The sequence below is a fragment of the Pteropus medius genome, unplaced genomic scaffold (genome assembly GCF_902729225.1).
Source record: "Pteropus medius unplaced genomic scaffold, Ma_sr-lr_union100, whole genome shotgun sequence".
NCBI lineage: Eukaryota > Metazoa > Chordata > Mammalia > Chiroptera > Pteropodidae > Pteropus > Pteropus medius.
Window position 1 is genome coordinate 15,997,413 of NW_024351729.1, and position 15,071 is coordinate 16,012,483.

The 15,071-nt window shown below is 35.7% G+C and overlaps 1 protein-coding gene across 3 annotated transcripts in view; it reads left to right on the plus strand.

Moving 5' to 3' along the window:
* UNC80 (unc-80 subunit of NALCN channel complex) overlaps window positions 1-15,071 on the plus strand; it is a 185,841-nt gene that overhangs the window by 112,668 nt on the left and 58,102 nt on the right. For all 3 annotated transcript variants that reach the window (XM_039844657.1, XM_039844658.1, XM_039844660.1), the window contains 6 exons: window positions 1,195-1,302; window positions 2,469-2,607; window positions 9,963-10,144; window positions 10,656-10,787; window positions 13,160-13,346; window positions 13,958-14,089. In XM_039844657.1, coding sequence (XP_039700591.1) covers window positions 1,195-1,302; window positions 2,469-2,607; window positions 9,963-10,144; window positions 10,656-10,787; window positions 13,160-13,346; window positions 13,958-14,089 — 880 coding nt within the window. The remainder of the gene's footprint in view (window positions 1-1,194; window positions 1,303-2,468; window positions 2,608-9,962; window positions 10,145-10,655; window positions 10,788-13,159; window positions 13,347-13,957; window positions 14,090-15,071) is intronic.

A 15,071-nucleotide genomic window follows, 5' to 3' on the forward strand; every position in this document is an offset into this window, starting at 1 on the left:
AAAAAAAACAGGACTTCTGTTCCCAAATAATATGTGTTCCCAAGTATATGCCTCCACGTTTTTATCTTTAGAAAACATAGAAAGAACTCTGATTCATTTGTTTCCAAGTAGATTCATTTAAAAAGTTCATTCCATACCAGTCACATAATAGATCCATTGTCTTGGGTCTTTTTGTCAGAGTTTTGAAAGACTTTCTTGGAACATGCATGTACTTTTAGATTTGCTTTTTCTTTCAAAATCTCTCTCCATCTACAATACTGTGAAGCTCTGTTCAAAATTCTTAAGGAGTTCATTTTTGTCCCTTGGCATTGGGGGAGAAAGCGTTTCATTGATAATGGCACTGGAAAAACAAATGAGCATTTATTCTGTGCAAAGGGATGTATTCCCTCTTTGCACGGCCTCTGGTGCAAAAATAGGAATCAGGACTCAGAAAAAATAAACAAGGGCCTGTCATCATTAGGACCGATCAGTTTCCCAGATGCTCTGTTTATTCCATTCCTTGGTATGTAGGGAGTCAGGGGGAGGACATTCTCTCCTTTGTGCTTGCATAGATGAGTCAGGCCTATTCTGGACCCTGCTTGAGAGGCTAGTTTGAAAGAAGAACTGCCGCCTCCTATAGATGAGTGTGCTTTCTTAAGCCAGTTTACCTGTGTGTCTCAGGTACAAAAGATGGATGCTATGAATTCATACTTCCTACATGCATCTTTTCTCTTTACGTCCTAGTAATCCTCTTTGAAATATTTTCATTCTCCAATTACCAAATGGTCAACTTGTAACATCCAATCCTATAAACAGACCATTGGATAGAGTAAATTTTAACTGACAATATTTTAAAAGATTTGTGCTTTCACCATCTTAGTGGAATATAAGAGCTCTGAAATGGAAGTCAGGAGGTCCTTGTCCTTTTCTTATTCTGCTAATAACCAGCTTTGCAACATAGTCAAGTTACTCTACCTCTCAGGATCCCAGTTTCCTCAGTGGTAAAAGTAGAATTTGTTGCTAAATATCTCTAAGCTCTTTTTTTATTACAAAATTTACTGCTTTTAACTTTCAGAAAGTGTAGGACCATGAAAAGCCTTAAATCATCCCTCCCATTAGACAAAGATGGTTATTTGGATATTTGAGGAGAAAACAGCACTGTTGGTTTTGGAGAGAGCACAACACTCTTTGTCATGTGTCTCATGTTCTTTTCAGTGCTCAGATAAGTCATGCCTGAGGACACCTTCTCTGAAAAAGAGAGTTTCAGATGCCAACCTGGAAGGGAAAAAGGACTCTGGAATGCTGAAATACATCAGACTGCAGGTATTGACATTGGGATCAGAAACATTCACGGAGCAGTAACCGGGAGGGGACTCCAGAATTCCTGTTTGCTGATGTTTGGGACATACATTGCCCATTGGCACAGTATTGGCATATTGGCCTCTTTAATTGGTGAGCAAGAGTGCCACCAAGTGTACAAGGAAAACAAGTCCCTCCTTGCTAGACAACCAACTTCCATCAAGACAAGATTTGGGGAGCTTGGCTGGAACTCTGCCTCGTCCCACTCTCCTCCCTCCTCCAGTGTGCTGTGGTAGTGCGCATGGGTCTTGGAGTGAAACAGTCTGAATTCAAATCCCACATTTGCTGCCCTGGCACCAGGATCTTGGGCAAATCACCTCCTTTCTATCAGTCTTAATTGCCTTACTTATAGGACGGGGATTATAACACTTTGAGACCCGTCTCAAAGGATTATTGTATGAATTAAGTAAAATAGTACATTTACCTACTTATCCAGTGCTTGACACGTTGTTATATTGCTATTACAACCTAAACTCTTAATCATAATACATTGCCCCAGGGGAAAAAAACAGCAACACTTTCTATACTTTTTTGGAAAGTATTTAAAATGACAGTTAAAGACCTAGACTTACCCAGAACCTACATTGATTGTCTAAGTTATCTGAAATAATGGATTAAGTAGGATTTTGTGGTCTAATCTGGGATATTAACCATAATGTATAATATTGTTTCAAAGGGAAAATGCCATCCAAATTTACACTGGTTTAGAAAACTAACTTTATGAATAGATCTCCTTTATAAATTAGAGGCTGCTCATAGTTTTCAGTAGAAATCAAATCCTAATAGACAGGAAAATAGGATGCTTTGAAAGTCCATTGGGACTTTTAGCAAAAAGATATATTAGCTGAGGTCTTTCTTTTCTCATAGAACTGCACTTATTCTATAATATATTCCTTGAGTGTTTGCAAAGTAGTTTTTATGGTGAAAGCATGATAAAATTAGTGTAATTATTTTCTAGTTATGCATCGACTATTAAGGTATAAAGCTTATACACCATGCCAATAAATAGGTTTCATTTTAGAAAGTATATTAAGGAAAGTAGAGAGAGGAGAAGTGGCACTTAAGTTTCAAGAGGAGTACAGCACTCAGTGTCTTCAAGGATGTTAAGCCACGATTTCCATCCTTCCCAGGTGATGAGCCTGTCGCCCGCTCCCTTATCTCTGCTAATCAAGGCAGCACCAATTCTGACAGAGGAGATGTATGGAGATATCCAGCCAGCTGCCTGGGAGCTCCTGCTCAGCATGGATGAGCACATGGCAGGAGCGGCAGGTAAAGAAAGACTTCCTGGGACCTTGGTCCTGTTGCCACCCTTCCCAGTGTTTAAAAAAGAGAGAGATACATTCATTCCATATTCACTCCTAGCTCAGACATTGCTAGAACTCTAAACAGAGCTGCGCACTATGGGGAGGCAGGCCTAGGTTCTGTGTGCACTCGTTTTCACTGTGTAGTTTGCATGAGAGCAGTGGGTCTCTCCCAAGGTGTTACCAAATTATAGAGAATAATTTTCCCCGGAACCTACATTTTCACTGTATTTCACGAAAGATAAAATTCTTTTTGTCTGTTGTGATTTCCCAGATTAATCATGAACCACCACCATTACTTTATTAAATCTTATGCAAGTAATGTTCTATGCCCAAATTATAATATTAAAACAGAAGCTAAGTAGGGTCAGGCCTGGTTAGTACTTGGCTGGGAGACCACCTTGGAATACCAGGTGCTGTAGGCATTTAAAAAATATACACACACACACACACACACACCACACACACACACACACACGCATATAAATATATATATAATATCAAAACAAATTTGTCAAAATTTAAGTGACCTGTCCAAAGCCACATAGCTAGTAAATAAATGGTAGGTGCAAAATGTGAGTGCTTCACCGTTTTTCCACTTTTTGTACATATTCCTTGGTTATTTTCATTGTAAGATGAGCATAATAAAAATTTAAATAACACAAAAGTATATGAAGTTAAAAAATATCACCCTCTTTTCCATGAATTTCAGTACTTTCTCCCAGAGTATACAATTTTTTAGTTTCTCAGGATCTTTCTAGGGTGCACTAGGCATACATATGTATGTAAGTACATGTGTATATATTACATGTTTCCTTTTTCACACAAATAGGACATATCATTTGCACTTCTCATTTTTCATTTATAAGAGACCTCTTTTTTTAATTTGAAGAGTTTATTTGAGCAAAAATCAATTCAAACTGGGCAGCACCACACCAGAAGTTATGAGGAGCACCCTACCAACAGGAGGAGCTCAGGGAAAGACTTTTATGGAGAAAAGATAGAAGCAAAGAAAGACAGTAATTGATTAGCTGTAGTGTAAAACCTGGTTGGCTGATTGTGATTTTGTTCTCAGAGTGTTGATTTTATAACCCTGAGAGGCATTTCCACACCTACGTTTTTCTTGGCTTGCATAGGCTCCCACAGCATTAGAGCCACATCAGTCTAATGACCTTCTTGTTTAACTAACTTAACAATTCCCCGCTTTTGATATTAGCCTCATTGTGAAACTCATTGGTTACGTTGTCAGCTCCAGGGAAGCATTATTTTTACTATTCATCTCATTGGTCATCTGGTTTCTGTTTCTCTAAGCACAATGAGATCATCTGATGAGCAGCCAATGGCTGTGAGCATGCATTTAAGATCTTTAAGAGAACATAACACACCAGGGCGACTACAATGATACCTATTAGGAAGATAATACTAAAAGACTGAAGTATACTTTTTAGCCAGGCACCCACCCGCCCTCCGCCCCACAAAACAAACCAATTAGTATCAAATAAATCAAAGAATATACTTGAAGGGAAAACACCCTGTTTTAGCCAAGTGGCTTGTTTGTTAATTTCTTGTATTTGCTACAATACCAAAGGTGTTGATCCAGCTGCAGCATGGGGTATTTGCTATTGCATAAACTCCTCCTTGTTCGGTCAATCAGTAATCTTAAGCAATTATTACCTAAAATCACCTGAGCGAAAAAATTTAGTCCCTTTTGCTGTGTGGCTGTGGCCTTAGCAATAGATCCAGCAATAGTTGCCAGAGTTAAGGAGCCCTTTCTTGCCATGCATTCACAGAGAGAAAAACAATTAGCAAAAAGGCAAAAGGGGTACAGATTGCATATTCGTGCAGAAGGATGAAGGTCTTGATCTGTGATTTTAGAAGAGGTGTGAGATGCTGTCTGCTTCTAAGGAGGACCCTTTCCAGTCAGCTTTAATTTTAGATCTCCAGTCGGTGTGCAGCTCTAAGCATTTGGAGGAGCCCTTGTTAATTGGGAAATGAGGACCCAAGGTTCAAGTCCCTGAAGTTTGGCTGCCAGCTGGGTAGTAAGGAGAACCCGATATGATTGATCCCTTTCAAAGAGATTCAAGGACACCAGTCTTTGTTCTTAGTGATTTCAAATCAGAATGGTGGGGAAAAAAAATTGGAAATGTTAGTTTGGAGAGTTGTAACCAGATACTTGAGGAAACTAGGAGAATTCAGGATTCAATTTGGTGTACAGAAATATAACAAAACCTCAACGACAATGACCGGGACTTGAATTCGATATCCACAAAGTTGTATTACAATTTTTCTCCTGAAACAATTTTTTTTTTCTCTGCAACCACCCATATGTCTATCAGAGATAATCACAGAGATGAATTTGTTTGCAAAATAAGTCTAGTGTCATTAAAGTTGGCCTGATTATTTATATAAGTGCAATAAGAATAGTGATTGACCACATAGATTCTCTTTAACTCTGCTTTGCTGGAACTTTTCATAAAGAATCTTAGACTGGATTTTTAAAAGCCTCTTTAGGCTAAGAAGCCAAGTCAAAAACACCATCAGACTTGCCTGGAATACCTATATATTTGGGTAAGTTCCTATCTTTTTATAATCCCCATGATATCTTGAGTATCCTGGGCCTGCCAGGAAGTGACTTTCCTTACTCACCTAGTAAGGCTGCAGGGAACCCCATAAGCAAGGTACTGGGCCAGTTTTTCCAAGAAGCTTTTATTGCTTCCATAAGGTTAACCTTAGTTCTTTAAAACCGTCTGGTCATTTCTGATTTTAAGCATACTTTCAAATATGACACTCCGGTCAAAGCCTTAGTAATATAACTAGTGTTCCCATTGTGTTCTGTTCTAAGGAGAACAGACGCTTATTGAACTTTTGCTAATAATTCTTTTGCCATAAAAATAAGAATATTCAATAACTTTCTGAATTCTGGAAGGATCAGATAGGGAGAAAAAGTGAATGTTTCAATTCTGCTTACAGAGATATGATTTTAAGAATTATACTGTAAACCATAGATAGTTCAAGAGAAAAGAGAAAATCTGGAAGAATAAAACATTAAGGAACCAGCAATGTTTCAAAGAAAAGTTGTAAAAAATATATAATCATTCATCAGTTCATTCAATCCCATGTTATTAATTCTTGTTCTACTTGAACCTAGTTATTCCATTAGTTCTGGAACTTCTTACTCAGTTAAGTGTTATGATCTTAAAGTTATCAGAAGCCTGTATTCTAGAGCACTTGTCTGAGTCCTTTTCATGAATCTCTCTGAAGATGAAGCATCTTTGCAAAAGCATCAGAAAAAAGCAATAACTGTCTATAAATGACAAAAAGACTTGAGAAAATAGTCATGATTAAAGATCTGATGAGAGTTCATTTGATAAGGAAATGTATTTACTTCTGTGGCATATAATAATTTAGGATAATAATTGGACAGTAAAAGCATTGGCGAATTTCTAGAAACTTGAGTTTCTAGAATACCTATATTAGTAACATATTCCTACACATATAACTTAAGAAGGTTTATCATCACTTCTTATTGACAATACTTCCTACATAATTTAGCATACCAAATAAGCTTGATTAGTTTAACATCTCTCTTTTACAAGGTGGGAGACAAATTCTTTGAGATTTTTTTAGGGGCTTTCAGGGAAATCTAAAGTTACTTTGAGGTCAAAAAGACTCCATTTAGAATTTGATTTTGAGAAGTTGTCAAAATGTCAAAAAAAAAAAAAAGAACATTTGACTAAATAGGATCTTGAACCATTATGAAATATGCTTAATTATCTATTTAACTAAAATGACAATAGAAGATTTTAAAGGCAAATACAAAAGGTTAATAGCTATGAACAAAACTTAGCTCTTTTAGTATTGATAAGACTGGGCTTTCTTAAGTAATCAAAGGCCTGAAGAAGACAACAAGAAGCACAGTATATTATTTTGGTAAGACACAAAATCTTTGCTTTCCAGGTAGATTGATTACTCGAAAAGTAAAAAAAAAAAAAAAAGCACTACCAATCAACAGCAGACCAGTAGTCCCAGAAAACTTTGTCCTTTTCACAGAGAAAAAAACAAATTCTAATTTTTTACTTTTGATATACTTTTGATATTCAAACTCATTCTTTATTTTCATTTTTATTTTTTATTAGATGAGACAACCCTTGGTTGACCTCACAGATTGCAAGGACCTTGTCAGCTTACAATCCCTTATTTTTTTATTTTTTACACCTACAGCACCTGGTCTTCCTAGGTGGTCTCCCATCCAAGTAGTAACCAGGCCCGACCCTGCTTAGCTTCCGAGATTAGACATCAAACTCATTCTTTAAAATGTTAAATACATGCACTGCAAGTTCAGTCATCTTGACCACACGTAAAATTCTTTTTCCAAGGTTCCTTTTCCACACACCTCTACAGCTTTTAAAATATCCATTCAGGTTTTGTCCTTTTTTTTTTTTTCTTTTTCCTTCTAGAATAACTAGTTATTTTACTTTCTTTGCACAATTGTTTCTTTTCATCTTTACTATATCCAAGTAGTTTTAATTACATATATAGATTAGAATTCTTAACCCTTTCAAAGCCTTTATTCCTAGTGAAAACTAAGAAGTAAACATTGTGAACCGTTGTTAGGCCAGCGTTGTGTGGATTGACAAATTTATAAATACATTTCACAATTTCTAGAATTATATTTTTCCTCATAGTAAAATTTTCAGTGTGGCACAAAGCATATTTATTAATAGACCCAAATATCTTTAGTTCCTCTGTAAAAAGAAGCCAAAAGTGGATAAATCTATGCTCAGTAATTAATGTTTTAATATTTTATCTTTTTTGGTAAAGATTTAGGTATTCAGTGAATATTCATCATTTAATTTATCTCAATGTAACTTTGTTTTCAAATTACCAAAAATATTTTGGAAGCTATTTTGAAGTAGACATCATAAAGCATAATTATTATTGAAAGTTTATTTTTAACTTTTACTTACATCTATTTAATTACTTGTTTTTTAGATTACTCATGAAAATTTCACGAGACATTAAAGAGCTAACCATCATCTTTCTTGCTAACAATTCTATAGGAGATAACATCATCTTATTTGACTTTTAGTAAACCTAGGTAGAATAAAAGTATTATATTCAATTCTGATAGAGCTTTTTACAAATTAATTTTGGCAATACCACTCATAAGTAGAAAAATATCACACTTTACAACATAAACACATAGACATACATAACCATATAGACAGATACAGAGATCTTATAGTTTTCATTTTAAAATTTTATCCATGAAACAGGTACAGTAATGAAAAACTGACTAGTTTATGAAAGAACAGTTGGACCGAAATTGTGTTTCTAGTAGATAGAATAAGTTAAGTTTACCTGCTCAGATGGCTAAAGCTTTTACTAATATTTGTGTAAAAATACTTAAGATTTTTCATTTACCTGGTTTTTTAAATAGCTTCTTCTCCCCTCCCCGCCATAAGGATAAACTCTCTGAAGTTTGTATTTCAAGAACGGCTCTCTGTTCCTAGAGAAGACAGGTAGAATATGTACATCTCAAAGGCACAGAGAAGGGATGCAAGTTTATCCAAGAAGGGCTTCTGCTTTCTAAATCCATATTTTTTTTACAATATCTGCAAACGTTTTTAAATGAATAGTTTTTGAAATTGGTAAAAAGGATAGGTGGGCTTTAAATTGTTTCTAGAGCTTCATTTCTGTTGTTGTAAAGACTTGATTTGTTAGACAAGCACAGTTTTTAATTCCTCAAAGAACCGCGTTGCAACCTGATAATAAAGACCCAGCCATCTAACCATATTATCCTTGATTTGCTTCTTTACATCAGGAAGAAGATCTTGAACTAAGATAGAAATAAAAAGATTTCTACATTCTAGATTTAGAGCTGTATTTCTTTGAAACATTTCAGTAAATCTTTCCACATTTCTATCTGACCATATTTTGGGGGGCCCCAACCTGATGATTGCCAAGCCAAATTCTCAGGACACAAAACAAGATAAACATGAAGGCAGTAGCTATTCCCGAGAGAGAAAGAATCAATACCCAACGTTTTTTTTTTCTTCCTGCCAATCTGAATTTATAAAGGAAGGGACAGCAAGAATTTTTACCTTCCTGTCTCAACCAGGCACCATAGATAGAGATCTGGGAAAGCTGACTTTTATAAAAATTCATACCTTTTGCCAGCTTCTGCCAATCTTCCCAGGGTGCCATCAGTAGGCTCTGGAGTGAATGGGGTGTCTCAGCAGGTATTGTCCTAGTCACCAGTAACTGTCGAGGAGGGAAAATTATTTTTCCTTTGTGTTTTATAATGAGTGCCTGCTGAGATCACTTTTTCTCTAGGGTACCTCATAAATGGATAAGCTTATCTAGGATAGTTAAAACTTCTCCGCTGTGACCACTGAAATTTAAGATTATCTTTGATAAGGTTAACACGCTTGTTCAACCTTAAAACAAAATTTTATTCACCTAAGGCCTCACACTAGACCCAGTCCAGATTAAGTTGGACCAGCCTGGTTTTTAAGACTGATCCAATCTGACTCAGGCTGGTTTCTGGACCCAGTCCAGAAAAAGAAATGTTCAAATAAATTCTGAAGGCTCATGGCACAAAAGCTAAGATAACTTAAATGACGTATTGAGACTTTGGGGAAAAGTACAAGAGAGATTTTAAATTATGTTTTTATAATTTCCACAGGCTCCTCCATCTATGCTATAGAGAATTTATATATATATATCTCATTATTCATTAGCTTTATAATTTATGGCCCCAACTTTTCTATAGTGACATTTATATTTTCTGGAAATTAAAAAAAAAATGGTACTATGATTTATGAAATCTTTTTTAGCTTCTCAATCTCTTCTATTTCTAGGAAGGTTAAAAGTTTCTAATAGAGTCTACAATGTGGATATTATTGTTATTATCATTAATGCAACTGAGGTAGTTTTTCATTGATATTTTTATGTATTGTCCCAGGATTACTATGAGATGACTCTAGGCATTTCACTATCTAATTTCCTTTTTTTATTTGTTTCCTCTGGCATTTACTTTTCACTATAAACCAAAGGAAGCTTTGCATACAATAAGCTATTCTACTGAAATATCATGCTGTCCCTGCCCTTTTACCAGATATTGGAAGATTGTGGATTTCACAAAGGCTGATGTTTGGTTTCCACTGCTGAGACACGTTTGCTTTTGCTGATGCTAGTGGCCTGGCTCTATTAGCTCATGAGGCATTTTCAAGAAATAGGAGCAAATTCCCCTTCTCTCCATCCTCAGAAATCAAGCAAAATTAAAAGATGGGTAGCTGATGAACTGTTGACTGTCTCTAGCTGCCATGTTCCTGCTGTGTGCGGTGAAAGTCCCTGAGGCCGTGTCCGACATGCTAATGTCCGAGTTCCACCATCCAGAGACTGTGCAGAGGCTGAACGCTGTCCTCAAGTTCCACACGCTCTGGCGGTTTCGCTATCAGGTCTGGCCCCGGATGGAGGAGGGAGCACAGCAGATTTTTAAGGTGAGGGGTACTTCCCACATAGGAATTAGATTAGCAAATCCAACCTAAGGCTTGTTGAAATGCTTTTACCACAAATCTGCAGTGTATGGCCCAAGAGATGCTTCTTTTTTTCTCTCTCTGAGTATATAAGTAAAACTAGCATATATGAATGAATTCTCGTTATTAAAAAATTAAAATATAGAAGAATGTAGAGTGAGAAAATCAATTATCTGTAAAGTCTGAATGTTTCTCCCATCCCCTGAGGTAAGTACATAATGTTTGGGGTATAAACATCTAAACATTTTGCTGTATGTATATAACAGATAGATGTATTTTGGAGGATGTGATGATTAACACAAATAGAGATCATGTAGTTGAAATTCTTTATTTTATTAATAAATACACTGAGGCCCAGAGAGGTTCATCCTAAATTCTGTAACATCCTGTGTGCCCTAAAATTATGTCATAATTAAGACTCATTCAAGCTTATTCTCCATCTTACTCAACTAATTCTTCTGATATCAACTAACAGATCCCGCCTCCCAGCATAAACTTCACCCTGCCCTCACCAGTGCTTGGAATGCCATCTGTCCCAATGTTTGACCCCCCATGGGTCCCTCAGTGCAGCGGGAGTGTCCAGGACCCCATTAATGAAGACCAGTCTGTGAGTAACAGGCATTTTCTTTCCCACATCTTGATGCTCCATAGTGTACATATAAGAATGAGGAACAATGAATATGTAAGATGATTTGTTTATATTTGTCATAAAAATGCAATAACAACACAGAAAATCACCCACAAAAGGTTTTTGTTCTTGTGAATACAATAGAAGGAACTAACATCTGGTAGTGAGCATTTGCAGACCTCCAAACCAGCACAGTTTTGTTTTATAATTAAAGAAATAGCCACCTAATGAAGCTATTAAAAGTATTAGGCATTGATTTCTTGGTCAAAGGTAACACTTTTGCTTCCATTTATTATAAAATAAACATATTTATTTAACCTATAATACATAAGCTATCTAAAAGTTATTGATATTGACCCTGGACAAATAAGAAGAACTGGCAGTTCTTGTTTCTTGTTTGGACCTTGGTCTGTTCTTCATCTTGTTGATCATCAGTATCATTATCACAAACATCACTCTGAGACCTCAGGTCATAGCTACCCTAATGTAGCACTGCTATATGTAATATAATGCATAAACAGTTAAGTTTAGAATGCAGTCTATTTATAGGCAAGAACCAAGAATATGTAGGTGCCTTTTGAAAAAAATGAATCCTAAAAATATGCTTTTTTCACCTGTCAAATAGCATTTTTTCTATATTGCAAGAGTAATGTAGAAAATTTGGGAAATCTATGATTATTTCTTCAATTAAATTTACATGGGATTTAGGGCAATTGGTACATAACTATTAAAGATTTTTGCTCTATCTCATAAAATAGCCCCAGGAATGTTGTACCATTTTACCCTTATAAAAATAAAATAGGAAAGTGTCTTCTTTATTCACATTAACTAGAGTTATTTTTTAATACCACTTTGAATGGCAAAAAACAAAGTTATTGGTGTTTTTATTCATACTTCTTTAGAAAGTTAATTGAATATGTTGATTGAACATGTTGCATATCAAATATACGTTTTCTAGACAGTGTAGTTTTCTTTGGAGAAAAACTGTTTGTTTAAACTCTTTACCATCAAAATTTTTTATTTTAATTCTACTGCATACGATACCTTTGTATCTGATGGGTTTTGTTTCAAAGAGAAAGGCATACCTGGTTCTTCCCCCATATGTGCAGTAATTCCAGCATTTGAACCACTGGTGTAATGATCTTTGATTTTTCTCTCATACAGGTGATGGATTCATTTGACCCAAGCACACTCTCTATCCCAAGTTCACAATGAATTTCAAACCAAGTCCCCTAATTCTATATCCAGTTATTTTTCTCTCATTCCATAACTGTTAGCTTACCTTATTATAATAAACTGTCTTAACCCCTGACTTTGAAAATGAATTGCTGTTTGGCCCATCAAATGCCCTTAATTGATGTTGTGCCATTCATCATAGGAAAATTTTAGTCTTGTGTTAAAAGACTAAAAACCTTTAGTCTTATTCATTAAAGGGGATTCCATAAATGCAGCCCTTTAGAAGAGTGACCAACACCCCTTGTCTGTCTATAAAACCCTGTATATTACTACTAGCTATTAAAGAGATATGGTATTGCTATTGTGCATAGACATTGCTTCAAATTGGTAACAAAGAACTACAGTGATCGTTTCCCTGCTCTGAGACCACTGACTTTGTCCCCAAAGCTATTGGAACTTGTCTCAGCATAATCATCATGGATAAAGGAGAAATAGAATAGCCATTTTGCATAGTGACTCATCTCTCCTTTATTCTTCCTCCTTATGCCTTTACTGCTGGTAAACGGTCAAATTTTACATTCAACCTTAGTAACACTATTCTCTCTCATAGTTTCCATTTAGTAACTTTGTTTCTACAAACGTTGTTAAGTATTTACACTGTGCCATTGTATTTATCTACAAATATTAAGTATTTACGGTGTGGTAGTTACTTGAGATACAAAAGTGAAATAAATTACATAACAAATTGGTTTTTATGAGAGATAGATCTAACTAAGAGAAAGTCCTAACTTTCTCTTTTATTAATCTTATGAAATAAATGTCCTTCATGTAAAGCCAGTTCAAAAAATTTTGGAAATGAATAGAGTATTACATTTTTTATTTGATTTTAATGTTTAAAGAGGAGATCATTGACATCTCCCTTTGGTGAAATAAGGTTCTTGCCAGAAATTACAGATGTTCTTGAAAGATTATTCTGATTAAATGAAAAAGAATCACTTAGTTGTACATAATCTGAAATCCTGGTAGAAGAAACAAATAAATTTCCATGATACTAGATCGTGGATGCCCTATCATTTCCTGAGGACAAACTACCATATTTGTGTAATTCATTGGAACACGATTTATGTCTTGCAGAAGAGTTGCTGTTAAATAAACTTGCCTTTATGTCTCTATAGAAATCCTTTTCAGCCCGGGCTGTGTCCCGCTCCCATCAAAGGGCAGAACATATTTTAAAGAACTTGCAACAGGAGGAAGAGAAGAAACGTCTTGGTCGAGAAGCCAGCCTCATCACCGCCATCCCCATCACCCAGGAGGCTTGTTATGAGCCCACCTGCACACCCAACTCAGAGCCAGAAGAAGAAGGTGCCCTCTATACACGGGACTTCTTGGGAGGCTGAGTCACAAGAATGGAAAAGGACATGCTTTGAAATAAACATAGATAGTTTTATGTGAAATGAGATGATATGTTCCCTCTATCTCCCTCTCACCTCCTGACACTGTCCAAAGAGAGAAACTTTTTTTTTCTAAATGATTATAGTTGGCCTGTTTACAGAGGAGGATGTTAGCCATGAATGAACCAATATGAGAATGGACCAAGCAGTGATAATGATTCAGGGAACAGCTGAATTCAGAGTGTTTATTAAAGTAGATGCAGTCAATTCTTTCACCATTAAAAATGGGGTTAGTCCATTAATTACTTTCAACCTACACAAGTGCAGACAATCTATTGGTATCAAAAAAATGACTTAGTAATCATTCTAAATTCATTGATTCTCTACCCTGCTTTTGTGAAATCTTTCGGAGAAATTTTCTGTCTTTCTGTAATTTTTTTCTTTTTCTAAGTACACTCCAAATTGCTTAAGCTTTATGCTCTAAAAGCAGTATACACATGTGATGTAAGATACAACTATAGTTGTGATGATAACCATTTTGGTTATAAAACCAAAGTTTACATTCTCCATTTTCTTTGCCAGTAGAAGAAGTCACCAATCTGGCATCCCGCCGACTGTCTGTCAGTCCATCCTGTACCTCCAGCACTTCCCATAGGAATTACTCCTTCCGCCGAGGGTCGGTCTGGTCTGTGCGTTCAGCTGTCAGTGCTGAAGGTACGTATTCTTGCAAATGTGTTATTTATTCCATGTGACTTGTGTGTTTTGAAACATTTTCTAGTTAATATTATCTCACTTTATTACACTGCACTCTTGTCATTAAATAACTTGCTTCATGACTTGAAGTTTTAAAAAAAATATTGGATTGAGTGGAACCCTAAAAAAAAGTATCATTGATTTTACCCAGCAATTGTACTTTATAAGTTGGCTGTATTTTAATTACATTTCATGTAATCATACTGCTGAGGTTTCAGTAGACATTATTCTAACCAGTTAACAGTTTTCTCCCCTGGCTACATATTACAATCAACTGGGGAGCTTTTAAAAAAAATGCCCAAGCCACACCCAAGACCAAATCAGAATATCTAAGGGTGGGACCCACACTCCAGTTTTTTTAAAATCTACTCAGGGTATTCCAGTGTGTGGCCAAGACCGAGTAGGATGCTTTAAGATGCTGTGCTGGAATAATTAAACAACTAAAGGAAGTCCAAAATTCATACTTCTCCTGTAATGAAATCTGATTTCAGGGGAGAAATGTAATGCTCTTCAGTCCCGAGAATTTAAAAAATATGCTTCTCTAATGATGTACAGCTTTCTGGGGCTAACTGCTTCATGATTAGGAAAATTTCATCACTGATTTATAAAGGCATCAAAAAGTTGTACAAAAATGATGCTTTATGATTATACAGATTTCATCACTGATTTCTAAAGTCATATTAAAAAGTTTTACAGAAACCAATAGTTCTCAACCCTTGTTTGCACAACCCTCGGGAACTTCAAAAAGGACCATTGCTAATTAATCACAGCTTATGGAGACAGGGCCCAAGGCACATGTATATTGTTTATAACACCTTTATTGAGATATTTACATACCACAAAATTTACCCTTTTGAAATATACAATGCAGTGATTATTAGGATATTCATAGAGTTGCAATCATCATCACTATTTAATTTTAGAATATTTTTGTCATCCCCAA